The sequence below is a fragment of the Acomys russatus genome, chromosome 8, assembly GCF_903995435.1.
Source record: "Acomys russatus chromosome 8, mAcoRus1.1, whole genome shotgun sequence".
Taxonomy (NCBI): domain Eukaryota; kingdom Metazoa; phylum Chordata; class Mammalia; order Rodentia; family Muridae; genus Acomys; species Acomys russatus.
In genome coordinates this window covers 37,869,960-37,897,937 of record NC_067144.1, presented here as the reverse complement: position 1 = coordinate 37,897,937, position 27,978 = coordinate 37,869,960, and the positions used below count along the sequence as shown (strand labels likewise).

The 27,978-nt window shown below is 44.4% G+C and overlaps 3 protein-coding genes across 3 annotated transcripts; all 3 read left to right on the top strand.

Moving 5' to 3' along the window:
* The first annotated feature begins 268 nt into the window (after positions 1-268).
* LOC127192747 (centrosomal protein of 97 kDa-like) lies at positions 269-7,435 on the top strand. The gene is made up of 4 exons (XM_051150048.1): positions 269-404; positions 3,767-3,909; positions 5,386-5,544; positions 7,307-7,435. The coding sequence occupies exons 1-4, from the start codon at positions 362-364 to the stop codon at positions 7,433-7,435; spliced, it is 474 nt and encodes a 157-aa protein (XP_051006005.1). The 5' UTR covers positions 269-361.
* A 3,329-nt stretch (positions 7,436-10,764) lies between these two features.
* On the top strand, positions 10,765-23,911 carry Cep97 (centrosomal protein 97). Its single transcript, XM_051150357.1, has 7 exons — positions 10,765-10,884; positions 11,328-11,494; positions 15,875-16,039; positions 16,776-16,900; positions 19,091-19,883; positions 23,099-23,174; positions 23,738-23,911. Exons 1-7 carry the CDS (start codon positions 10,765-10,767, stop codon positions 23,909-23,911), a joined length of 1,620 nt encoding a protein of 539 aa, XP_051006314.1.
* A 1,794-nt stretch (positions 23,912-25,705) lies between these two features.
* On the top strand, positions 25,706-26,966 carry LOC127192981 (centrosomal protein of 97 kDa-like). The gene is made up of 2 exons (XM_051150355.1): positions 25,706-25,736; positions 26,030-26,966. The coding sequence occupies exons 1-2, from the start codon at positions 25,706-25,708 to the stop codon at positions 26,722-26,724; spliced, it is 726 nt and encodes a 241-aa protein (XP_051006312.1). The 3' UTR covers positions 26,725-26,966.
* Positions 26,967-27,978: the final 1,012 nt, after the last annotated feature.

The following is a 27,978-nucleotide window of genomic DNA, read 5'->3' as shown; positions in this document are numbered from 1 at the left end:
CAGAATTGTCAAAATGGGTAGCTGCCATAGAGGCTTCTAGCAACGAGCTCTCAAAACCAGTTTATTTTAAATAACGTCCTTATAATGTGCCAGGTGGTAAAGGTGTCAAATTTCTCAAACACCTGGTCCTGGAGTGAAACGGTTTAACAATGCAGTTTGTTCGCAGATCAACTGTAGGTGTCCACAGTTCTCTGAACTGTTTACCACTTACTTTCTAGCCTGAGAGTCCGGTCAGGCAGCTAATTGGGCCGGCTGAGTGCTGTGCATCCTGGGAGTTGTAGTTTGCAGTTCACCACGGCTGACTACACGCTCTACAGAACGGCTGAGGACGGTTGCCTGGTGTCATTAGCAAGCGGCAAGTATGGCGGTGGCGCGAGCTGACGGGGCTGTGGCTCCGGGAGAAGGTACGATGATACCCACCCCTAAATTCCAAAGTTTACTTCACTAAATCATATTAAATAGTTGCCTGTTGTAAAGAGAAAATCTGGGTTTAGAGGTGCAGTTTTGGACCAGTTCTTTTGATGTGAGGCTGTAGGCAGCGCGGAGGAGCACTACCTACTGGGAGTTGTAGTCCCGCTCTTTGGTCCAGTCCTGCAGCATTGTGGGGAAGGCTGGATGAGGGACTTCAGCCCCCAGGATCCTTCGCAGTGCCTGGCGCCCCTGTCCCGCGCTCTCTTTAGCCTGACTGGGCAGTGGGCTTCTGACTGCGGTGACCTTTCTGGGACGTTTACTTTGAGTTCCGAGTGCCCAAGGGAAATTGGCAGAGTCTCTTTATTTCCCGTGCCCCTCTTCCTCGTCGATTCCGAGAATGTTTATGAAGCATCTTATCTGATGATGCCGCATCATAGTCTGCCTGAACTCTTCTTTGGAAGTGGCTAGTATCCGTGATAGAATCTGGGGTGACCTAGACACGCGTTGCGCTCCCCCATCATTCTGCAGGCGGAGTCTTGGGGTCGAGTTTGGTCTTTGTTTGGCAGGGCGCAGGCTCGGGGTGTGCCTGTGCCTGGGAGATGCTACCTCTGTGGGGCGCCGGACCTGAGCTTTTGTTTTGGTTACACTCTGAGGTGTGGTAGCAGCTGATTGGATTGGGGCAGACCCAGCTAGAGTCGGGCTCATAATCTGGGGACCCTGCATTCTTGTGGGGAGGAGTTCGGCTAAAAGATGTGTCGACCCTTCGGAATTGTGTGCGAACGCTAGGTGCGCTTTTCCGGGACAGCATAGTTTTCATTTTGAAGAGGGGGGTCACGAAGCCTCACGTGATAAGAAAACATGTCACATAAAACATTGAAACCTTCGAACAGAGCAGTCCAGAAAAATTACTTCCCCACGGTAATTCCAGTCTGATCATAGATTTGAAATTGGCAGTTACTCTGGCCCCGCCCCCCTGATAGCTCCTTCCTAAACCTCTCTAGCCCACCAACACAACAGACCACAGCAGCAGTTAGCATTTACAGAGCCATTTTAAAAAAGAGCCAGATGATATTTTGGTTGCTTTTCTTACATTATCTCATGCTTCTATGTAGATCAATGTTTATATTGTGTGTGTGTGTGTTTTCTTTTTCTTTTTCTTTCTTTTTTTTCTCCCTAGACCCTTGTCATTCTGTAGCCAGGGCTAGTCTAAAACTCACAAAAAATCCTCCAGCCTTTGCGTCCCCAAGTGCTGGGATTAAAAGTGTGTTCAGCTCATCCACACACCCACTCCCTCAGACAGGGTTTCTTTCTCTGTGAATCCCTGGCTGTCCTGGAATTCAATCTGTAGACCAGGCTGGCCTTGAACTGAGAGATCCGTCTGCCTCTGCCTCCTGAATGCTGGGATTTAAGGCGTGCGCCCTTAGCCCTGGCTGTTATCCACATATTACACAGTAGAAAAGTTAACTCAATAAAAGAAGAAATGGAGGTGGGAGAGGCAAAGAGAGTGACTGGTTATCTGCAGGTGTAGAGGAAAGACACTGGCTGACAGAGTGAGGAGGCAGCCAGACGCTAGGACTCAAGTTACCAAACCTGCCAACACCCCTTTAATTTTGGGGGCTTTCAGACTATGAAAAATAGATGAGGAAAAGAAAAGAAAAGGAAACTTTCCATACTAGTTAGCCCGAGGAGCTGCTACAGTTTGAATTCATGCTGCGGTGCTTTGTTGAGCACCGACTGTCAGGTCTGAGGCTAAGCACCGATTGTTGGTTTCTTCACACCAGCCTGTACTTTAATTTTCAAAATGCTTTGGCGGGACTGGGGAGAGTTTAGTTGGCACAGTGCTTGCTGTGCAAACAGGAGGACCCAAGCTTAATCCTCGAAACCAAGGTAAAAAGTCGAATTTGGGTCGGGTGGTGGTGGCAGCCCACGCATTTAATCCCAGCACTTGGGAGGCAGAGGCAGGCGGATCTCTGTGAGTTCGAGGCCAGCAGGTCTAGAAGATGAGTCCAGAACAGTCAAGGCTATACAGAGAAACCCTGTCTCGAAACCCCCCCAAAAAAGTCGAATTTGGTGGCAGGAGCTTGTAATCTGTCTGGGAAGGTGTATATAGGCAGATGGTTGGGGCTTGCTGGCCAAGCAGCGTACCCTATTTGGTGAGTTCCAGGCCAGTGAGAGAACCCGCCTCCAAGAATAAAGTGAGGAGCTGAGGTGGTAGGGGTGGGGTGGTGGAACATGCCTTTAATCCTAGCAGGGGGATCACTGTGAGTTCGAGGCAAGCCTGGTCTACAAAGCTAGTTCAGGACAGTTAGGGCGACACAGAGAAACCCTGTCTTGAAAAAAAAAAAAAAAAACAAACAAAAAAAAAAAAAAAAAAAAAAAAAGAAAGAAAAAGAGCAAAGTGTGGGTTGTAGGGATGGCCCAGCGGGTAAGAACACTTAGAGCGAAGGCACAAGGACTGCAGTTCAAATGCCCGGCCTCCATGTGCAAAGCCCCCATGCCTAGTGCTATGGAGGCTTGCTGATTTCCAGTCTAGCTCTAGGCTTCCAGCCTCCCTGGGCATGCATGATGCTCCCCTCCTCCCCCAACACATACATACATACACTCTGCTTAGGGCATTTGAAGATAAACTTGTGCTTAGATTATAAACAATTGATCTCTATGAAAAGTTCAGTTTTAGTGCTTGGTGTGACCACAGCTATAATCCCAGTACTTGGCAGGGTGGGGGTGGGGATGGGGAGGTGGAGGAAAGAAGATTAGGAGTTCAGATCCAGCTTCTGGCACACAGAGAGTTTTTGTTAGCCTGGTTAGGATCAGATCCAGTTTCAGAACAACACTGCGGGAAAAGGAAAACAGTTCAAAACAATGAAAGATTAAAAAGGGGGAAATTGGCCGAGCAGTGGTGCAACGCACCTTAACCCTGGCACTTGGGAGGCAGAGGCAGGCGGATCTCGGAGTGTGAGGCCAGCCTGGTCTACAGGGCCAGTTCCAGGACAGCCAGGGCTGTATAGAGAGAAGAAACTCTGTCTTGAAGACAAACAAACAAGACAATGACAACAACAATAAAAACCCAAAGGAAAACAAAATCCAGAAAAACAAAACCCCCCAAATTTGAAAAATGCTATTATTAGGTACAAAATAGGGGAATCTTGGGACCTTGCATGCTTTATCTCCAGCCTGTAATTTGTAAATTCTGGGGGAAAAAAGTATCATTACAGCTCTAGATTACTATAGCTTTAAACTTTTGATACTTGTGCTCTGGTGTATTTTAAAGGTGTATACGTACTTTTTTCTCGGTGTAAAATGCTAAGCTCCACTGCCATATCTGCTTTCTAACAAGCTATCTTCTCTTCTCAAGGGTCAGTGGTGAACTGGTCAGGGCAGGGCCTGCAGAAATTGGGTCCCAACTTGCCCTGTGAAGCCGACGTTCACACATTGATTCTGGATAAAAATCAGATTATTAAACTGGAAAATCTAGAGAAATGCAAACAGTTAATACAGGTGGGTATGGGTTACGTAAGAGGAAGTTATTAATAAACCAACCCAAAAAGTCACTCCATGGATGCCTGGAAAACAGTAAATGTTGCCTTAGATCTTTATGTGCTAGCTTCTGAAGACCAATACATGCCCTACATTTACAGTGAACTAGAAGGAGAAGCAGTGTCAGAAAGTGAAGACAGGGCCGCGGGAGGGCTCAGTAGGTAGGAGTGCGTGTGCCAAGGTCTGAAGACCTCAGTTTGATCCCCTCAGGCCGCAAGGTAGAAGGAGAGAACTGACTTCTGAGTGTATGCTGATGGCGTTTGCACATGTGCTCTTGCTCAAGGGTACCTGCAAATGTGTGTGTGTGTGTGTGTGCATAAACATAAATGACACATACATAACCCCCAAACATACACCATCCGCTCACAGACATCTTTAGTAATTGGCGGAAGTCTTATTCAGCTTTGCCTGTATTTTAGGACGCGTAAGCATATATTGATTATGCATGATGCTGAGTTTCATTTTTCTGATATGTATATAAATATATTGCTATGATACTCATCTCGTTACCATCTCATTACCATCTTGTTTCCTTTCCACTCTCTAATCCCATTTTTCTTCTAAAGTGGCCTCTCCTGTTTTTTTATGTCTTCTCCTCCTTCTCCCCGACCTCCCCTTTTGTGACACAGTGAATTTCATGAGGGGCGTGGGTGAGAATCTGTTTACAGGAGCATAGATGCCTTACCAGTGGCTAAACCACTGAAGAAAGTATCTTTCCCTCCTCTACCAACCATTAACTGTCTGCTAATCCTCAGGGAGGGGTAGGGTCTTCCAAGCTCCCCTCCAGCTTGATGAGCAGACCAGTCTTAGAGAGCTCTTTTGCTGCTTTGAGTTCAAGAGTACAATGGCCATGTAATACGCAGAAGTCAATATTCCTCTTCCTCTCTTTCCGCCTCCTCTTGCATCTTTCTGCCCTTCTTCCTCTGTACTCCTCGACCTCGGAGGGGATGCTATAGATGTCCCTTTTAGGCCTGGGAATTTAACAGCTGTTCCTTCCCTGCACTTTGATCCATCATGAGTCTCTGCAGTCACCACTAACCACCACAAACGCTTCTGTGAGTAGAGCTGGCTGCAGCATGTTCTGTGGGCCTATATGTATTTATTTAGGATGCAATTGACAGGCACATTGTATCCACTGGCAAAAAACATCAGTAGCTTCTTCACTAGGGTTTTTGTCCTCTCCAGCCATGGGCTTTGGACTGCATTTACAGTTCACATATGAATTCCTTCCTGTGGACCAGGCATTGGCTGGCTACCCCATTTAGAACAATAAACTCCAGTAGTTATATTTGTAGGTAATAGATGTAAATAATATGTGTAAAAATATAAATTAGGTTTGCGTATTTGGGAATGTTTGACCATCTACAATACTGTGAAAGTAATATGTATGGACATATATATTTTGTTTCCAGAAATAATAGTGTTTCCTTTTCACAGTTGTCAGTGGCTAATAACCGGCTGGTTCGGATGATGGGTGTGGCCAAACTGACTCAACTCCGGGTATTAAATTTACCTCATAATAGTATTGGCTGCATGGAAGGGCTGAAGGACCTGGTACATCTGGAATGGCTGAATTTAGCAGGAAATAATCTGAAGGTGAATGGCCTTTTCTTCTTGATAATGAATTTTTTGAGATTTTGTTGTTGTTGTGAATCTATTCTCTGTGAAAAAGAAACTTGGCAAGTATATAAATAAGTAGACTAAAATATGAAAATGTCTGCTTCTACAATCTGCGTTAGCAGAAACTTTAAAAAGCTCCCATTTGGAAATACATACTACACTATAGTATACTTTAAAATGTGAACAGAGAATCTATATTATACTTGAAAATAAATAAAATACCAGAATCACGGGGAAAGAGATTCCGTCCCATGGAGTTCAACTTTAAGTAAAAGTTTAATGGTACCTGGAAAAAAGATTTTGAAAGTCGAGAGGTCTGGATTCTATCAACTCCTATACCTGCCACCCAGGAGCTATATCATCTTGGATAAATTAGCAGCCATTTCTATATCTTACTTTCTGATGTGCTGGGTGAGGGACTAAGGTAATTGATAATACCAGTTGCCTCTGTTGAGCACTTCCCTGATGCTGGGTGCTTCTCTAAGCCCCTGGTCTGTAGGAAGCTCAGGGCAGCCTGTGAGGTAGGTGTAGTTACCACGCTTATTATGGAGAGAAGAGAACTGAAGCATAAAAACCTGGGCTGGAGAGATGGCTCAGAGGTTAAGAGCACTGGCTGCTCTTCCAGAGGTTCTGAGTTCAATCTCGGCAGTCAACATGGTGGCTCACAACCATCTATAATGAGATCTGGTGCTGTCTTCTAGCCTGCAGGTGTACATGCAGATAGAGCACTCATATACGTAAGATAAATAAATTAAATCGTTAAGAAAATTTTAATAACCTGCCCCAGTTCATACATCTGAGACATTGCAGAGCCCAAAATTGTTAAAAATGAATTCTTTCTTGGAGGATTTCATACAACTTACAGCCTATTTTGATCATATTTATCTAATGCTCCTTTCCTAACTCTGCAGATCCGCCCGTCCCTACCCCATTTGATGTCCTCTCTCTCTTTTTTTAAATAACCCATTGAGTCCAATTGTTACTGTCCATGTATTTGTGGGTGCAGTGCCATCCAATGCACTATGGTTGACTTACTAGGGGCCATACTCTTTTTTTTTTTTTTTTTTTTTAATTTATTTAATTTTATTCCATGTGCATAGGTGTTTTTGCCTGCATGCATGTCTCTGGGAGGGTGCCAGATCTTGAAGTTACAGGCAGTTGTGAGCTGCATTGTGGGTGCTGGGAATTGAACCTAGGTCCTTTGGAAGAGTAGTCAGTGCTCTTAACCACTGAGCCATCTCTCCAGCCCCTGGAAAACCTACTTTCCCTTTCTCAGAAGCCATTAACTGTCCATAGGTCCTCAGGGGTGTGCCTTGGAAGCCCTGCTGCCTCTATGCTAAATGTTAACTGGCTTGATCTTGTGCTGGCTGGCCTTGTGCAGATGAGCACAGTGGGCCTGCACTGTCTAAAAGACACTGCTTAGCTCTGGTCCTCCCTGACCACAGAGGCAAGAGTTAACATAGGCTGTTTGGCTTCACTCTAACTCTGTACATTCTTTTCTCTACTAACAGATGTCACTGACATTTCCTTGGGCTTTCAATATTTGGGATGGTTTGCGTTTCTTGACAGCCTTGAAAGCTTGCAATGTGACTAATTTCTAAATCCTACTCTCCCTTTTTCCTCCTCAACTCTGCTTCTAATGACAAGAAGAGGCAGGGGCTCAGCTATAAAGACTTAGGGGTCCATTTTGTATGTTGATCTTCATGTACTGAGTAATGTGATGCTTTTTTTGTAATAGACCATGGAACAAATAAATAGCTGCACAGCTCTACAACACCTAGATTTGTCCGACAATAACATACCCCAGATAGGCGATCTATCGAAGCTGGTGTCTTTGAAGGTAAGTGGGTCTTCTGTCACTTCTTAAAAATTATCATAAATACAAATAATTGCTAAAAATGTCTCATTGGCATAATCTCAGCCTGCCATATACTTTATATCAAGATCCCCCCCCCCCCCACGTCTTTATCTTTGTCTCAGAGAGTCTCCCGGTAAAGCCCACACTAATGTCTCAGAGTTATCATAATCTTCCTGCCTCTTGCCGGAGTGCTGGAAATTTCATGTGTTTGCCACTATGCTTGCCAGGTTGTCTTTGTTGTAAAAACTTAGGAACTTTCTGTTTTTTCTTCTCTAAGTTTTTCTTTTTCTTTTCTTTTTTAGTTTTTAAAGATTATTTTATGTATGAGTGCTCTATCTGCATTTACACCTGCAGGCCAGAAGAAGGCATCAGATCACATTATAGATGGTTGTGTGTCACCATGTGGTTGCTGGGAATTGAACTCGGGACCTTTAGAAGAGCAGACAGTGCTCTTAACCTCGGAGTCATCTCTCTAGCCCATATTTTTTCTTTTTAGATACAGTTTCACTGGCTGTTTCTGGAACTTGTGAACGCAAGAGCACTCCTTTTATGCCTCCCAGATTGATTGTTTATTCCTACAGTTACTTCTTATTTCCCATCCTCTGAATGTGAGGAATTTCCTTCATTTTAAGCTGGCTAATGCTAGGGGCTTTAGTAAGTATATAATGGTAAAGTCTGATAGTAATTCATCCTAAAGGAGTCTGTGTTGTTTGTTTTTTGAGACAGGGTTTCTGTTATGTAGCTATGTCTGTCTGTCTGTCATTCTGTCTTCGAACTAGCTATGTAGACCAGGCTTGTCTTACATTCTCAGAGATCCACCTGCCTCTGTCTCCCAAGACTAGGGTTAAAGGTGTATGCCATCAAGGCCAGCCTTATCTTGTTTTTAGATGAGGCAGCACTCTGTGTCTAGGTTGGTCTTGAACTCCTGGGCTCAAGTGATCCATTTGCCTAACTCTTTGTCCACTTGTCTATTTGGTGTGTGTGTGTGTATTTTTCCTATTTGTAGGAATGCTGTTTTCAATATGAAGTATAACTTAATTAATAAAATTAACTTCACTTAATAAACATGGAGGGTGGAAAGATGGCTCAGTGGTTAAGAGCACTGGCTGCTGTGCCAGAAGACCTGGGCTTAATTCCCAGTACCATATGGTAGCTAACAACTATGTGTAATCCTAGTTTCAGGGGATCTAATTCCCTCCTCTGGCCTCCACAGGCACCAGGCACACACATGGTACACACACATACATGTAGGCAAAACATGTACAGTACATAAATAATAAAATAAATAATAAAATCTAAACCAAAAATCATACATAGGTTTCCCCCCTGTATATGTGTGTGTGTGTGTGTGTGTGTGTGTGTGTTTTGTTTTGTTTTTTGAGATAGGGTTTCTCTGTGTAGCCTTGACTGTCTTGGACTCATTTAGTAGACCAGGCTGGCCTGGAACTTTCCCCTGTATTTTGTGCTTAATTGAATATTATTAGCAGCAGATAGACTCTCAAAGAAGTGGAATGTGAAGCTCTACTTTCCCTGCATCCTGAGCAGTAGTCATTTTATAGCAGCAGTAATTCTAAACAATTTATGTGCATGTGCACGCATGTGTGTCTGGCAGTCTGTATGCACACAGGTGCGCAGGAGGACAGAAACAGGCACTGGATATCCTGGACTGCAGTCACAGGTGGCTGTGAGCCGCTGGTACAGCAACTAAACCTAGGCCTCTGCAAGAGTAGGAAGCACTCTTAACCACTGCAACATCCCTCAGTCCCTTGGACTATCATCACTGACGTAATATGAGTTAGCCGTGTCTGCAAGTGACACTTTCCACCTTTCTTTGGCTTCTAGCAAGCCAGAAATGTAGTTGTTAAAGTATGAATTGTGGCTTATCTATCTCCTTTGTGAAATGTGCTTTGTGTGTGATTTATTTTATGTGCATGTGCACATGTGCATGCATGAGGTGTGTGTGTGTGTGTGTGTGTGTGTGTGTGGTAGATATGGGTGTGGTGCATGGACATGAGTGTAGATGAACATACCTATGTGTGCACATGTGGAGGGTAGAACAGGATGTTGGGCATCTTTCTTTAGCCCTCTCCATCTTATTACTTTGAAATATTGTATCACTGAACCAGAAGCTCACGTTCTTAGCTGTTGACTGGCTGGCTAAAAATCCACTTATTTCTGCCCCCTCCCCCCAGCGCTGGGTTATAAGTATGAGCCACCATGTTCAGCTTTTTAAAAAATTATTTATTATTATGTACACAGTGCTCTGTCTGCCTGCATGTACACCTGCATGCCAAAAGAGGACATTAGATCACATTATAGATGGTGTGAGCCACCATGTGGTTGCTTGGAAATGAACTCAGGACCTCTGGAGGAGCAGTCAGCGCCCTTAACCTCTGAGCCATCTCTCCAGCCCCCATGTCCAGCTTTTTAAGTGTGTGGTGGGGATTTGATAACAGATGCTCATGGTTATAAAGCACTTATCCGCCAAGCTAGCTATCCAGTCGGTTAGAAACAATAGTCCAGGTCAGCTTCCTGAATTCCAGGCCCAGGATGGCTCTACCCAGTCTATCTCAAGGTTAATCTCAGGGAGTATCCATGGTGTGTCGAAGGGCAAAGCCAGCCAAGACTGCTTTCAGAAAGTTTACAATCCTTCCCACAGGCGTGTACACCCCGTCTGGCTGTATAATCTTTATTCTTATAGGCATCGTTTTGGCACTGTGTAGTCTGCCTGCCTGCCTGTCTGCCTGCCTGCCTGCCTATCTATCTATCTATCTATCTATCTATCTATCTATCTATCTATCTACTTTGGTTTTTCAAGATAGGATTTCTCTGTGTAACAAGCCCTAGTTGTCCTGGGCTTGCTTTGTAGACTAGCCTGGCCTCAAACTCACAGAGATCAGCCTGCCTCTGCCTCCCAAGTTCTGGGACTAAAGGTGTGCACCACCGCACCTAGCAACTTATTTGTATTTTTTGGTTTTTTGAGACAGGGCTTTTCTGTGTAATCTTGGCTGTCCTGGAATTTGCTTTGTAGACCAGGCTGGTCTCTGCCTCCCCAGTGCTGGGATTAAAGGCATGTGCCACCATACCCGACTGTCTACTCATGATTTGTTAATTTGTAAATTTTCTCTTTCAAGACCTTGCTTTTACATGGGAACATCATCACCTCTCTTAGAATGGCACCTGCTTACCTGCCCAGAAGTCTTTCTATACTGTCTTTGGCAGAAAATGAAATCCGAGACTTAAATGAGGTAAAATTTGAAGCTGCTCCGTGGGATCCAGGAAGGGGAGAGTCCAGGAGAGACAGGACAGTTGCTCCAGCTTACTTTTAGACTACGACCATGTTGGGGGAAAATGCTGCCACGGTGAAACACTCGGCCCTAGAGCATCACGATTCTTCTTCACATGGGCAGGTTATCAGGCTGAGCTTCAGTTGTGATGCTGCAATTACCATCACGCTGGTGATTGGTAGGAGAGAGACATCTCTATAGGGGCCAGTAATATACATCCATGTTTCCCTGGCTGCTGTTATGTTTTTAAAGAGTTGTTTTCAAGCCAGGCATAGCCTTGCATGCCTGTAAGCTCAGTGCTTGGTAAATGGAGGCAGGAGGATTAGAAGCTAAAGGCCAGCCTGGCTGAATGAGACCGTGCCTCACAAAAAGTAAAGAGGGTTTTCTTAACTGGGAGATAATTCCGATCCTTTTCTGTTGTTCAGCAAGGACAAATGGCCAGGTTTTTAGTGTTTTGGAACTCAGTGGCTAATAGTAGAGTATTGCTTGATGCTTTTTAGAACAAGTGGGAAATTGTGGCATTCTCAAATGCTGCCAAAGTTAGGCAATCAGCGGAAACCCTGTGCTTGACACAGACTATTCATTTTGCTCAACAAGGACGTCTTTTGTTGTAGATCTCGTTTCTGGCCTCTCTAAGTGAATTGGAGCAGTTGTCAATTATGAACAATCCTTGTGTGATGGCCACCCCGTCCATTCCCGGGTTTGACTATCGGCCATACATCGTTAGCTGGTGTTTGAATCTCAGAGTCCTGGATGGATACGTGATTTCTCAGAAGGAAAGGTAAACATGCTCTGTTTAACATGGCATCAATCAAAGAAGCTTTGAGAAAGACTATTTCTTTCTTTCCTCCTCCTCCTTCTTCTTCCTCTTCTTTTAAAAAAGGATTTTTTTTTATTAATTTATTCTTGTTACATTTCAATATTTATCCCATCCCTTGTATCCTCCCATTCCTCCCCCCCCATTTTCCCATTATTCCCCTCCCCTATGACTGTTTCTGAGGGGGATTACCTCCCCCTATATATTCTCATAGGGTATCAAGTCAGAATATTCTCCACAGTTGAGTGGAGAGTGTGATATGACTTTCTCACGTACTATGGTGCCTCACATTTGACCATGTCCCCTGGAGGGGGAGACCTGGTGGCACTCAGAGGAAGGACAGCAGGTAGCCAAGAAGAGACTTAAAAAAGGATTTATTTATTTATTATGTATACAGTGCACATTAGATCACATTATAGATGGTTGTGAAACCACTATGTGGTTGCTAGGAATTGAACTCAGGATCTCTGGAAAAGCAGTCAATGCTCCTAACCTCTGAGCCATCTCTCCAGCCCGGGAAAGACCATTTCTAGTTTGCTACAGATTGTTGATTTTGGTTTTTTTTTTGTTTTGTTTTTCTTTTCTTTTCTTTCTTTCTTTTTTCTTAGACAGGATTTCTTTTTGTAGCCTTGGCTGTCCTGGAACTTGCTCTGTAGACCAGGCTAGCCTTTAATTCAGATATCCATCTGCCTCTGCCTCCTGAGTGCTAGAATTAGAGGTGCATACCACCACCATCTGGCTAGTCATTTAATATTTTACAGTGTGTGTTTAGAAATAAAAATGCTAGCTGGGCGGTGGTGGTGCACGCCTTTAATCCCAACACCTGGGAGCTAGATGATGTGTCAGTAATCCCAGCCCTTGAGAAGTAGAGGCAGAAGGATTGTCATCCCAGGATACACTTGGTTCTAGAACAGCCTTGCTACATAAGCCCTTAGCCTCAGTGCTAGGGAATACAAGTTGGTGGAATGCTTGCCCACTGGGTTGGAAGCTCTTGCTCTGCAAGCATGAGGGCCCGAGTTTGAATCCCCAGAACCCATATAAAAAGCCAGATATAGCTTCCTGGTGCCTTAGCAACATGGGGAGGAGGTGGTAGAGTATTTCAAAGCTCTGGCCATGGTGGTGCATGCCTGGGACTCCAGCCCTGGAGAGACGGAAGCAGGAAGGTCAGAAATTGAAAATCATACTCAGCTACTGGGCAGCTATATATGCAAAAAAAAGGGGGTGGGGGCTGAGAAGATGACTCAGCAGATATGAGCGTGGCCTACTCTTTTTGGGTCCCATTCTCTGTGTCTACATGCTGGCTCACAACTGTCTGTAACTCCAGTTCTAGGGGATGCTGAGCTCTCTTATGTCCTCCAAGTGCATGTGGCACATAGATGCACATGTAGCCAAAATACCAATACACATTAAAAAATATTTTAAAAGTGAATATAGCTCTAGAGGTTGGAACTAGTAAGTCTAAATGCCAAACTTACAACAGTCTAGTTCCTAAAAGTTCTTTTGTTGGTAGCTTGGAAACTGTAACACTCTTTTCTAGAAACCATGCTGTGGATGTGGTATTAGCATCTCGGGTTAATCCCTAACACTATTGTAGAATCCAGTGGCCTTTCTGATGTGTCTAGGAAAATGATCATGGTGTTTCAATTTGAGACTTGTAGCAGCCATACCAAACTGTTTGGTTCTCACCTTCTGATGCTTGTGAACCCATCCTTAGATCACTGACAGTCTCTACCTTGGAGCTGGGAACCTGTCCCCCACCAGGGCTGCATCTTCCAGCGACTGTTGCATGATCCATCAGAGCCTTAGGGAAACTGGATGTAGAGATAGAAGGGATCACGCATTATTCTCTTTATGTGCCTCCTTTCATTTTCTGCCCTCAGAGAATATGTATTTAGTCCTTTTTTGTTTTGTTTTTGAGACTATGTAGCCTTGACTGTCCCAGAACTTGCTTTGTAGACCAGGCTGGCCTCAAACTCACAGAGATCCTCTTGCCTCTGCCTCCCAGGTGCTGGCATTAACGGTGTGCATAACCATCACCTTGCTAGCCTTTTCTTCTAAAATCCTTCTGGGAATTGGTTTTCTTTTCCTCACCTCTTGGGAACAATGTTTCTTTTCTTGTTCCTGCTTTTCTTTTCTTGTTCCTACTCAGTGCTTGGTGTCCCACCACCTAGCTTGGTTTTGTTTCCACCTTCCAATTTTGCAGTAGAATGCAGGGATTACAGATACACATTGCTGAATCCGACTTTTTATGTAGATTCAGGAATTGAATTTAGGTCATTAGAACGGTCTGAATGACAAGCACATTTACCTGCTTAGTCATCTTGCTGACCCTATAAATTCATTTTAAAAATGAAAATACGGCTTACATGATGCATACCACATACTCTAATTGTAAATCTCTCTCTCTCTCTCTCTCTCTCTCTCTCTCTCTCTCTCTCTCTCTCTCTCTCTCTCTCTCTCTCTCTCTCTCTCTCCAGGGTCTTACATAGCCCAGGCTGTCCTTGAGGCTGACCCCCGTGCCTTCACCACCTCAGAGCCAGGATTCCAAGCCTGTTCTATGGCCCTAGGGATTGAATTCGGGGCTTCTTGCACGCTAGGCCAGTGCTCTACCACCTAAACCACACCTTCAACCTGCTCTAACTTTTTAGTATCTTAAAATATCAAGCAAGTTGGTAGTCATAACACTTAGGAGGTAGAGGTGGGAAGGCCAGCTTCAGCTACATAGCAAGTTCAAGGCTAGTCCTGGCTGCTTGAGACCTTGTTTCCAAAGACAACAACAAAATTAATCAAAACCATCCAGTCTATTACAGTAGTATACTCCATAGATTGGCTATGGTGACTGGGTCGTTTTTAGTCAATTTGCTGTGTGTTTGACATCTTCTCCTCTCTACTACTTAAAAATTGGTGGTTGGATATGAAGATGTGCTCGGATTCAGTTTTGACTTTTTTATTTATTTATTGTGAGACAAGATCTTTTTTCATAGCCCTGGCTGCTCTGGAACTTACTGTGGAGACCAGGCTGGCCTGGAACTCACAGAGATCTGACTGCCTTTGCCTCCCAAGTGCTGGGATTAAAGGCATGTGCCACTGTGCCCAGCTAGTTTTGAGGTTTTAAAGGAAGGACTACTCTGTAGATCCTATTGGATTATACTTAGTGTCTAACTTATTATTAGTAGCTATAAATGACCTATGCCCAAAACCATAAATTCACTAAGGGTTACAAAATGGTGCACATCTGTCATTTTTATTAGTTATATTACTTATGTAAAATAAGTATTTAGTGGCAAATTTTGTATAGAAAATAAAGGATTAATAACAATATATATGCACACACACACATATATATTTGTTGTTCTTGTTCTTTTTTAATATTTTATTTAATTTTAATTTATGTGCATTGGTGTGAGGATGTCAGATCTTAGAGTTACAGACAGTCGTGAGCTGCCATGTGGGTGCTGGGAATTGAACCTGGGTCCTTTGGAAGAGCAGGCAGTGTTCTTAAGCACTGAGCCATCTCTCCAGCCCCTGTTCTTGTTGTTTTTGGAGACAGGGTTTCTCTGTGTAATAGGCCTGGCTGTCCTGGAACTCTCTCTTTCTAGATCAGGCTGGCCTAGAACTCACAGAGATCCACTTGTCTCTGCCTCTCAGGTGCTGGGATGAAAGGTGTGTGCCACCATGCCCGGCCAGAATTAACAATATTTAATTTCCACTATTTACCAGTTTTAAAAAGTGACCAATTAAGTATTTTTAAAAACTGCTATTAAGAGCTTTTAGATTTCTTCTGTTTGATGAAGCAAATGGAGAGAAGGCTCATTGCTTCCTTGAGAATAATTTAAAAATATTTGGAGCCGCTAGTATGAACAGAGTGGTCTAATTATGAAAAAAAATTAAAACATAAGACCAAGGGAAATCAATTAGGAATAGATTGAAAACCAGGGATTGTAATCCTGCTGCTGAGGGGTGGAGATAGGCAGATTGCTGGAGCTTGCTGGCCAGCCAGCCTGGCCCAAAGGTGAGCTCCAAGAGACACCTCATCTCAGAAAATAAAGTGGGGAGCAATAGAAGATACCTAACCCCTCAGCTCCTGCCTTCTGCTGCACATGCACATGAGTATTCATACCCGTGCTCATGCAGGAACATGTGTGCACTTGCTTGTATGCATGTGCGCATGCACACTTATACCCCACCCCTCAAAATTAACTAAAAATAAGTATGTAAAACTTGAGTAATTTTTTAAAAATGAGAAATTTCCAGTGGTTTTTATAAAGTAAGTTCACAAGGAAGTCACTGCTGCCTAACGAGGCATTGTCCACCCCTGTGCTCTTGTCTCTTCTGTACCCCCAGTCTGAAGGCTGAATGGCTCTATAGTCAAGGCAAGGGACGAGCGTATCGGCCTGGCCAGCACATCCAGCTTGTCCAGTACCTGGCTACAGTCTGTCCTCTTATTTCTGCGCTGGGCCTTCAAACTGCAGAGGATGCCAAACTGGAGAAGATTCTGAGCAAACAGAGGTAAGCCTGTTATTTGTGGCAGCTGAGGGATTTGGAGGTGAGCGTACCTCTGAGAGCTCACATCACGGCACTCGGGCCATAAGTCACTGCACAGAAGCTGAGTTACACAGTGTGGCATGTCCCTCGGCAGCTGCTTTGCTAACCATTTCTTGGCTGGGAGAACCAAACAATATGATAATGGAAGAATAGGCCAAGGTTCTGGCCTAGATTTGCCTTGCGTGTGTGAAGCCGTAGGTTCAAGCCTCAACGCCTGAAGAAGAGTTCTTGGCCTTTGAACGTAGGCACGTCATGTAGTATGGTAAGTGCTAGTATTAGCAAGCATGGCCAGAAGTGTTTAGTAATCACTTTCCTTATCAGAGTTCCTGTCTTTCAGTGTTTTTGTATATGAGATTGTGTTGGTTTAAGGTTCTGTGCATGATTAATTATATAGATGTGAGGCAGGGTCTCCTGTAAACCAGATTGGCCTTTAGCTTATTATGTAGGAGAGGGTGACTTTGAATGCCTGATTCTGCTGCCTCTTCCTCCACAGCGCTGGCTTTATAGGCATGCATTGCCACTCCCTTCTCTGTCTAGCAATTAAAGAAAATGTAACCTTTTTTTTTTTTTTAAAACACGATGCATTCAAAGGAGACTATAGTTTGCCAATGGCTAAAGACACTCCTTGTCAGCTCTGGTAGCAGGAGAGCTGTCCCTTCTTAGTTTGTGTTAGATGACAGCAGATGTTATTGCTTTTTAGGTTTCACCAGAGGCAGTTGATGAACCAAAGCCAAAACGAAGAGCTTTCTCCTCTTGCTCCTGTTGAAACCAGGGCGCCCCTTCCACCTGAGTGTTCCAGCCCTGGTCAAGAGGTGCAGGAAAGTGGTAAGGAAGTCATTTATACCCAGTGCCTAAGATCTGCCTGGTCCACTCCAGCTGGTCCTGAACTTGTTTCAAATCTTCCTGACTCGATTCTCGATTCCTCTTTTTTTTTGTCAGTATTTACTTTATGTATGTGTTGTATCACATGCATACAGGAGCCTGGAGGTCAGAAGGGGGCAGCAGATCCCTTGGAACTGTGGTCGCAGACAGCTGTGTACCATCATGTGGGTTCTAGGAACTAAAACCTGCTTGCTCTGCAAGAGCAGCCAGTGCTCTTGACCACAGGGCCATCTCTGCAGTCCCTTCCCCTCCTCCTGAGGGCTGAGATGGTGTAGACGTGTGCCACTAAGCCTACCTGAAAAGTATGTATTTTTGTAATATTTGATTACTTTAATTTTAGTGATCATTTGATTCTGATTCATAGATACACACATATATGTATATATGAGTACACATACATGCATACTTTATATATGCACACATGTCATATATGTGCACAAATATGTGTGTGTATGTTATACTTCTAATTAACTTTTCAAAAAGATGTATATGTATTATATATATATACACATACACACACACATATGTATGTATATGAATGTTTTATCTACATGTATGTCTGCACACCAGAAGGTGGTATCAGACCATTATAGACAGCTGTGAGCTGCCATTGTGTGCTGAACTCACGACCTCTGGAAGAGCAGCTAGTACTGTTAACCACTGAGCCATATCTTTAGCCCCTCTGCAATTGATTAAAAAAAAAAATTTTTTTATCATGTATGTGGTGTGAAGGTGGGTACATGTGCAATGGTTACATGTGTGAAAGACAGAGGATTCCTCTGTGGAGTTGGTCGCCTTCTTCTTCTCCTCCTCCTCCTTTTTCTCCTCCTCCTGCTCCTTCTTCTTTTGAGACAGGGTTTCTCTGTGTAGCCCTGGCTGCCCTTTGTAGACCAGGCTGTCCTTGAACTCACAGACATCTGCCTGCCTCTGCCTCCCAAGTGCTGGGATTAAAGGAATGTGCCGTCACTCCCGGCTGGAATTTTCTTCTTGTTCCTTTACGTGTGCTTAGGTGATTGAACTCAGGTCACCAGGCTAGTGCAGCAAGTACCTTCAGCCATTGAGCCATCTTGCTGGTCCCTATATTCCGTGTGTGTGTGTGTGTGTGTGTGTGTGTGTGTGTGTGTGTGTGCGCGCGCGCGCGCGCTACTGAGGATTGAACCTAGGACCTCAGGCATGTTAAACAAGTGTTCTACCATTGAATCATAACCCCGGCCCAATATTTCTAATTTTTAAAAGTATTTTCTTTGGGGCTGGAGATACGGTTCAGTAGATAGTGCCTTCTGGGCTGTACAGTAGAGTTAGCCCTGGTGGTTTGGGCATGGGAGAGCCAGCCAAGGGCGAGGATATGAGAGTGGGAGAGCTGGTCCCAACCCTCACCTGGACAGAGTGGGAGAGCTGATCCTGGTGGTGAGGGTGCAGGAGAGCTACAGGGCCGACCAACTCAGCTTCCACCCAAGCCCAGATCCAGGCCTCTGAGTTGGCCCACACCAACACACACGCTATGAACTGTTGGAGTGTGTGAGGGGGCCAGTTCTGCAGATCCAAAGTTTCGGGATCTCCATGACACAGGGCAACGATAGTGATGTCTGAGAGGAGTCCGGGGAGGATCCAGTATCGTTAGTGTAGCAGAAGCCAGAGGCCTCGAGCCACACCAACGAGTCATTAATGAACATTTACAAGTAAAGGTGTTTGGGTAAAAAGGTTATCCTATGGCATATACTATGGCACACCACAGTCCCCACTGTGAGAGCTTACTGCTGCTGTTGTTGTTTATCTTTATTTTTGTTTTGTTTTCTTTTAGAGGGCACAAGGGGGGGGGAGGGTGCATATGAGTGATATTGGAGTACCTGATACAAAATTCACAAAGAATCAATACACATTTTTAATTTAAATAGTGTCTCATAGTCTTCCAGAGGACCAGAGTTCAGCATCCACATCAGGCGGCTCATAGCTAACTGTAACTCTACTTATAAGGGATCCAATACCCTCTTCTGGGCTCCATGGACACACACACACACACACACAGAGTACATAAATAAATATAAAAATGTTTTAAATAAATATAAAAAATGTTTTAAGTATTCAATTAAAAAGGCTCTTCATATAACTAACTTGCTGTTTTAAATAATGCTCTCTTGATTCTTCTAGAACCTGTCCTCCAAATCAATTCTTGGGTTGGGATAAGCAGTAATGATGAGCAGTTATATGCTGTCAAGAATAACTTCCCAGCCTCTGCACACACGACACGATATTCTCGGAATGACCTTCACCTGGAAGATATACAGACCGATGAGGACAAGCTCAACTGTAGCCTGCTCTCTTCAGAGTCCACGTTTATGCCGGTTGCGTCAGGACTGTCTCCAGTATCACCCACTGTGGAGCTGAGGCTACAAGGCATTGCCTTGGACCTAGATGATGATGATGATGTTGCAGATGAATCCATGAAAGGGCTGGAAAGCCAGGACTCGGCTAAGGACAAGGAAAAGTCTTTATGGGATACAAAAGAGAGTTCTGTTTCAAGGCTGAAAAGTAAGATCAGTACGGAAGTAAATGAGAAAGCTGGGCTGTTACTCCATCCCGAGTCAGTGATCAACGATGCTGTCTTGGCGGAGGATAGGCATGCTCTTACATCCTTTCCTGAGTCAGTTGGACACAGTGTGTCCCACACAGGACCACATAGTGAAGAAGCCAAGTCTCCTACCACTTCAGAGAAATTTTCCTGCAGGATTTTTACCCAGACACCTGTTGCTTTGGGACAAGATAAAGTCACCCTCCAGAAACTGAATGCAGCTGCCACTAAGCTTCAGGCCTGTTGGCGGGGCTTTTATACCAGGAACTACAATCCGCAAGCCAAAGGGGTACGTTATGAAATCCGGCTACGCAGAATGCAGGAGCACATTGTCTGCCTAGCAGATGAAGTAAGGAGGTAGGTTCTGTCGGCTTGGGGTGCCAGGTTCTGAAGTGGCTTTAGAACTCTGCTGCTGTGGCCATGACACCAGGTGGCCACTGTTGGTGTACTTCACCTCCTGTGATTGACAGCGTCTTGAGAGTATAGATCGCCATACACACCTCCTTTCCCAGCGTAGCAATTGGTACATGGATGTAGTATTGTGAAAGACGTTGAGTGACTAGGTCTATGATTCTCAAGGCAGAAGCAGATACTGTGGAAAAACTTGACAAGGGGGATGAGGGAATCCACACAGAACAAGTAGTTGACATAAGAGATCCGAAAGGAGCTGGGTGTGGTGGCACACACCTTTAATCCCAGCACTCGGGAGGCAGAGGCAGGTGGATCATTGAGTTTGAGGCCAGCCTGGTGTACAAGACACCTCCAGGACAGCAAGGCCTGCTACACAGAGAAACCCTGTCTCAAAAAAAGAACTCAGGAATTGTTCTGTTCTTGGTTGCTGTTTGCTGTTTATTATAGAAGTTGCATACAAATTAAAATAGGGAGAGTCCCATAGGGCAGGCCAGGTGCAGGCTTGCAGGTGCCCTCTCTCAGTTACCTCACAGGCTTGCAGGTGTCCTCTCTCAGTTACCTCACAGGCTTCCTGGTGCCCTCTTCCAGTTCCCTCGCAGCTTACATCCTATCATGTTGGTATGTGCTAACACGCACAAAGTAGTGCCAACCAGAGAAGCTTTCCTGAACATCTCAGGCCATGTTTTTTCAATTGGTGTCACTTATTTAGGCATTGAGTACTCATGTGACTGACTTAGATTTCTTGTTCCCCACAGGCAAATTGGTTCTCAGGAGAACAAAATGCGTGTTCATTAGGAATCACATTGTTAGCATAAATTCCACTACAACTCAATAGCTCAGGTGTACAAAGAGACTCTGCAGTAGCTACTTTAAGGGCTCAGAGGCTGCCTTAGTCCCTGTCCTGTGTCTGTAGCATGCAGGGCATGAACATCTTACGTCCCAGTTCTGATGGGCTAACTCTCCACTGGGTCACCGGAAAGTGGCTGTAGTGGCATGGGGATGAAAGCCAGTTTGGGATGGCCTGCATAATGAGTAAAACCATGACAGGCTTAAAGAATTCGGTGGCAGCTCTTTGGGAATGTTTATTTCAATGAGGACGAGAGAGTAGGTAGTTGCTGATAGGGAATTGAGGTAAAGGGTCTTTCCTACTCCATGGGTCCCAGGAATTGAACTCATGTCTTCAGTCTTGTTGGCAGACACTTTTTCCCCCAAAGGCATCTTCCCAGTCCTTGGAAGACGTTTTAAAAGTGGTGTGGTTAAAAATGTTTGGGCATAGGGTGAGATTATGACAAGTAGATTCCTGGGGTTTTCTTAGGTAGACTATCTGTTTGAATGTTGAGTCTTCACAGCCCAAACGACAGGCATGGGGCAGAGAGAAAGACTGGTGCTGAGACGTCAGTGAATAGTGTGGGGAGAGGGAGAACTTACCAAGATTGTAGGCACCTTAGAAGGGTCTTAGGGTTTCTACTGCTGTGCTAAAACACCATGACTAAAGGCAGTGTGGGGAGGAAAAGCTTTATTACAGCTTATAACTCTCTCGTCACACTCCATCCCTGAGGGAAATCAGTTCAGGAACTCAAAGCAGGGCCCTGGCGCCAGAAACTGAAGCAGAAGCCATGGTGGAACATTGCTTATTGGCCTGCTTCCTCATAGCTTGTTCAGCTGCCTCAGCGTGCTCGCTTCCTTCGAAAATGTTCTTCCTTCCTTTCTTTTTATTGAAAATAATTTTTTTTCATACACATATCCTCCTCCCCTCCTACATCTCCTCTATCATGGAGTGACCCTTAAATCCAATCAGAGAGTTGTTGGTTACTCCCACAACATCTGTGCATCAATTGCACCACTGTGTCACGCGTCAGTCTGCTTTCTTATACGACTCAGGACCACCTGCCCAGGGTTAGCGTCGCCTCGGTGGGCTGGGCTCTCCCATATTAATCAAGAAAATGCCCCATAGACTAGCTTATGGAGGCATGCCTTCAATTGAAAATTCTGTGGGTTTGTGTCAAGCTGCAAAAGAACTCAACCAGCACAAGGAGTTAGATAAAGAATCACTTGAAAATAGCAGCGAGGGAACTGGGGTGGCACATGTAGGCGGATCTCTGTGAGTTCGAGGCCAGCCTGGTCTACAAATAGAGTCCAGGACAAGTAAGCCTATACAAGAAGCCCTGTCTTGAAAAAAACAAAGCAAACAAAAAGCAGTGAGGAACAGTTTGATGATCCTGATGTATTAAAGAAGAAAAAAGGCTTCTACTTGAGAGAGCTACAGTGTTCGTACAAATGGGTCTGTTTTGGCTAAGGAAAAGTTCCAAGAAAGGTAGACTATAAGGGAGCGTGCTGCTTACAATTCAGGACTGCCAGATGGTATATCAGAATGTCGTGGCGAGTCTAGAGAAAGTGGATAATCATGTTTGAAGTTCTGAAAGGGGATGAGGTATAGCTCGGGGCTAGAGTCTTTGTCTAGCAGGTACAAGGCCATGGTTTCTATTTCCAGTGCTGCAAAAATTAAAAAGTGAACACAAAACAAAATACAGGACAGAGTGAGGGTGATATTCGGAGTGGTAGTGGATAGCAACTAAGGAAGCCTTTCCTTTGGAGGAGGCCTCAGAATTGAGTTGGCGTCAGTGATCTCAGAGCAGAGACTGAGGTATGAGAGCAAGTAACAGATGGGAGAGGCCTGTGATACCAGTGAGCGCCGGCATGGGGCCAACAGGAAAGTGGTGTCTGATGTGTTAGTTCTGCTAATGTCTCGGGAAAATTGTCCCTCTGCGATCCTGAGTACTTCTGTGTGGTCATTAACTGTTTGCAAGCTTTGAATAACCAGCCTTTCCTGTGCCTCCTGTCACCTTGTCTCTGGCTGGGAAGTTGAAGAGCAGCTAAAGGGATGCTTTATACATAAGCTTATGTGTACACACTCACAGTCATACAGACGCTACCCCTAATTTATGGAATGAATATGTGAATGTCAATTTCAGACATGTCTCATTTGGCCTCTGTTTTGAAGCTTAATTTTAAGTAAAGTTTGAGCTTAGATATTCAAAAAGTGGAAACAGTTGTTATTAGGTTATTAATCTCTTTCTAATGCATTTGTTTAGTAGTTGTAACAAGAAGTTTAACTCAGAGCGTTCTTCCTTGTGTCAACATGATCTTTTGAATCATTGTAGATTAAGAAAAGAAAGGGATGAAGAACGTGTGAAAAATTGTGTGCAGGAAGAAGCTGTCAGATTCCTCTGGAACGAGGTAAACCCCTACTGCTGATTCCTTTAGTGTATGTGAGCAAAGAACATTTCTACTCAGAGACACCAGAGTCAATTTTTATTTTTTTTTTAATCTATTAAAATTTTTTTTTAAATATTTTTTTTAAGATTTATTATGTATGCAGTGTTCTGCCTGCATGTAACACCTACAGGCCAGAAGAGGGCACCAGATTGCATTGTAGATGGTTGTGAGCTATCATATGGTTGCTGGGAATTGAACTCAAGACCTTTGGAAGAGCAGCCAGTCCTCTTAACCTCTGAGCCATCTCTCCAGCCCCAAAGTCAATTTTTAAAAAACCTTTTTATTGATTCATGTACCCCAGTCCCACTCATCTCGCTGTCCCTTTGCCCCCCCCCCCAAAAAAAAACCAACAACCAACCAACCAACCAAAAAGCCAGACCAAAACAAAGCATAGAAACTATCCTGTAGTGGAAGCTGTAGTGTGTCCCACAGAATCTCTCTCTGCCCACACCTCTTCACTTGCAAATGCCCATTGCAGTGAGTCTGGTTTGGTTGGTGCTCTCTGGCTTCTGTGACACCATTAGTGTTGGATCCTCACTGGGAGTCCTCCCAGTTATCCAGCTATTGCTCTGTGCCGTGGAGATCCTGCAGCTTTGCAGCAGGACTGGCCCTTTCATGAGTCTCAACAGTTCACAGATGACGGAGATTTTGGGGTGGACCAACTTGAAGCCCTGGATCTGGGCCTGGGTGGTAGCTGACCTGGTCAGTGCACCTGCTCTCCCTTGTCCTCTCCACTGGGGTGAACTCTCCAGCACTGCTCCCCCAGGTCACCCAGTGCAGCTGTCAGGAGCAGGCAGGGGCAGCTCTCCTGTTTTCATGCCCTCCAGCCCAGCTGAGCGGCACCCATACCTCCAGAGCCAGCTCCATTCTGCTGTCCAGTAAAGCACAGGACCCACTCTCCCAAGTGCTGCAGGCGAGATGCTTGCTCTTGTCCTTAGGGCTAGCTCATCTGTGCTTCTCCCACCAGGGCCAGCTCTTCTGAGTGCTGCAGCCAGCAAGGGACAGGGCCAGCTCACCCAGCTCTCTCTCATAACCCCAGGGCCAGTTCTCCCAACTGCCAAAGGTAGTGAGGGGGAAGGTGGTAGGAGGGTATCCCCCATACCCATACTACCTCCCAGCAGACCACAGACAGTGGCAGGGTCAGTGCTCCCTTGCTCTCACCCTCAGGGCTGGTTCACCCATGCCCCTCCTGCCCCCACTCTACTATGCTACCCAGGTGAGATGCAGGGCCACTCTCCTCTCCTGAGTGCTGCAGTTGGGGATGCCACTCCTACAAGTTCCCTCTGACCTCCACAAGCATGTATGTGCTCCTCCATAAATAAAAATAATTTAAAAAGTTGAAAATATATATTAAAAGTATAAATATTTGAGAATGTATAGAAAAACTTTGAAAAAAATACACATTAAACTACTATTAGAAAGTACCTTGCTAGCACAGGGCTATGTATGAGACCTTGCCTCAAAAAGAAGAGAAGAAATCACCTTGGAGAGTAGTCAGAGCAAAACTAAAACTTCCATATATGGCCTTTTCCTCTCCCCAGGTATCTATTTTATTTTTGAGATAAATTCTCATGTGCTCCAGGCTAGCTATAAGCTCAGCATAACTGATGATGACATTGAACTCCTAATCCTCCTGTGTGCACCTCACAAGTGGTGGGGCTACAGGTGTATATCACCACAGCTGAGTCTGGGATTCGAAACCAGGGCCTCATGCCTGCTAGGCTAGTGCTATACCAATGGTGCTACATCCCTAGCTCTGTCACTTTCTTGCTTGCAATTAAAAAAAGAAAGATTTATGCATATGCTTTGCCTGTGTATGTATGTGATCTATGTGTGTACAGTGCCCTTGGAGACAGAAGTGGGTGGCGGAAGCCTTGGACCTGGAGTCACAGACAATTTTGATTTGCTGTGCAAGTGCTGGGAACTGAACTCTGGTCTTCTGCAAGAAAAGCAAATGCCATTTCTCCCACCCTTTTTGGTTTGTTTGTTTTTGAGATAAGGGTTCTCTGTGTAGCCCTGGCTTCCTGGAACTCACTTTGTAGACCAGGCTGGTCTTGAACTCAGAGATCCACCTGCCTCTGGAGTGCCTGGCTGTAGTTTGCAATTTTTATAGCAAAAAAATTGAAATTATTTCTACACATTAAACATATAAAAGGTCATATTGTCAAGAATGTGGAATATTTTTAGTCATTTTATAAAGTTATAAATACTATATTTTAAAATAATTAGAAGTCCTATGTCTGCATGTATATCTCAAATAGAATGATTTTAGAGGATCCATTATACCCAGAGGTGCCAATTGGCCCTTACTGAGACTAGATGCCTGTCTCTATTTTGTACAATATCAACCCAGTAATTAGTGAGAAAGATGCTGTTGTACTTCTCTGGCCTTGCTCTCTGTGCTGGGGATTGCCCTTTGCTACCAATGACACAGAACACTGTGCCTGACCTATTAAGCTGGGAGTCAGGCCTGTGATGAGGCTAGGGGAGTGATGAAGGAAGGCAACTGCGTGACTTCTGGGGGTAAAAAGCTCAGGACAGTTTTATTTAATTAAATTACTTAATTTATTTATTTTTAAAAAACTATCAGTTTCTTTTAAAAATATTTTTAACATTTTATTTAATTTTTTAAATCTATGTGCGTTGGTGTGAGGGTGTCAGATCTTGGAGTTACAGACAGTTGTGAGCTGCCATATGGTTGCTGGGAATTGAACCCTGGTCCTTTGGAAGAGCAGGAGGTGCTCTTAACCGCTGAGCCATTTCTCCAGCCCCTCAGGACAGTTTTAAAGGCATAGTTTTTACTTGATAACAAACAGTATCTTCTGGTTTACAGGTAAGATCTCTACAGGCTTGGCAGCAGACAGTGGAACAGCGTCTAATTTCCTGGCATACTGATGTCCCTCCTATATCAAGCACTCTGGTGTCACCTAAGCCACCGTTATTTCCACAATGTCAGGACCCGTCTTCTGATCAGAACTTGGATTGGTTCATCGCTGAGGATGAAGTTCCTCAAGAGAAATCTGTGCCAGAATTTCCAGACTCTGGCTTTCACTCTTCCCTGACACAAGTTCACTGTTTGCAGGATTCTTTGGACTTTGAGAAAAGTTTCATAGAAAGCAGCGAAAGCTCCATGTTGGGGAACTCCGCGGACACAGTGAAATGCGCCAAAGAGGCCATGCCTGAGGAGCACAGCGACTGTAGTAAGGAGAGCTCAAGCTATGAGCAGGATAACACCTTGCTGGAACAGTACTTAACCTCAGTCCAGCAACTAGATGATGCTGATGAGAGGACAGATCCAGACGATGTGGCCGGAGACACTAAGTGTCATGGAGCTTGTTCTCCAGAAAGGTTAGATGCCTTGTCCGACAGCGAGACTCAAAGAGCATCTCCTGCCTTACAGGATGAAATTAGCCAGACACCAGAGGACTGTAAGTTAAACGAAGGAGTCCAAGGGCCGCAGCCGGAACATGACACTGCATTTCAGGTGTTGCACGTGGGTGTCACCGTGTAGCCTCTGATCGCATGGGAAGCAGAAAGGCACTTCCGAGTCTATTCATATTTTCAGTTGCTTCTTTCCTTTTGCAGGGAGCAACTCTTTCTCCCATTTTGTTATTGTTTATATTACAACTTGTATTCTTGTCCCATACTTTTCAGGTATGAGATACTGAGCTACGTCTTCATTTCGATTGTGCTAATGTACTAAACAATATTGATATTAAAAGGCATATGCACTTTCTTTTTTAATAATTACACCAATAACTGTTTCAAAAACAGTTCCTTGAAGTAGTTTTGGTGATTTAAATAGGAGGAATTTAATTCTTCACTACATGGTAAGGAATATAATGTGGGGGACATGACGAGGGTAAGGGTTATGAACACCTGAAATTTGCCAGGCAGTCTTCTTGGACTAAAACATGCTTTTCCCCGTTTCTGCATTAAGGAAAGACTTCTTGTATAAGAAAATCTAGGGAGAAAAAGGCTTATAGGAGTGTGTGTGTGCGCGCGCGCGTGCGCGCGCGCGCGTGCGTGCGTGCCCATGCATGCTGGCAGTTAAACCCAGAGCCTTGAGAATGCTAGGCGTATGCCCTGCCACTGACCTGTCCACCTATCTCCTAGATTATAAGATTTTTAAGTGGGGTGATTAAATTGTCTCATGACAAACTTTAGCTAATTTGTGGATCAGTTTTGAAGTATTCCACATAGGATTAAAATCAAGCTTACTTGATCAAGATTACTTGGGCAAGAATATTTTTCTTTGATGTAGAGAATGGAGACATGAAACCTACTCATTTGGGATAATGCTGCTCAAATGTCTGTCTTTTCACTATTTTTTAATTATGACATTTATGTGCCAATATTTTGGGAAGAAATATATTGTAAGAAATCAATATTCATTCATCATTATGTTCATGCTTGTATTTCTATATATACTTGAGCAGAAGGGCCAAAACTATTCATCTCTCTCTCTCTCTGTCTGTCTCTGTCTGTCTCTGTCTGTCTCTCTCTCTTGTGTGTATGTGTGTGTGTGTGTGTGTGTGTGTGTGTGTGTGTGTGTAAGAGAGAGAGAGAGAGAAAAAGAGAGAGGGGGGGAGAGAGAGGGGGAGAGAATGGGAACCAACCTGGGCCCTGTGCATCCTAGGTAAGTGAGCTGTGTCTTAGTCCTTATTTCACTCTTGATCTTTGTCCCATAATGAAGAACACTTAAAATCCTTCTACTGATAGGCTGGGATTTTTTTTTTCCTTAAAGACTGTTTTTTTCTTGTTG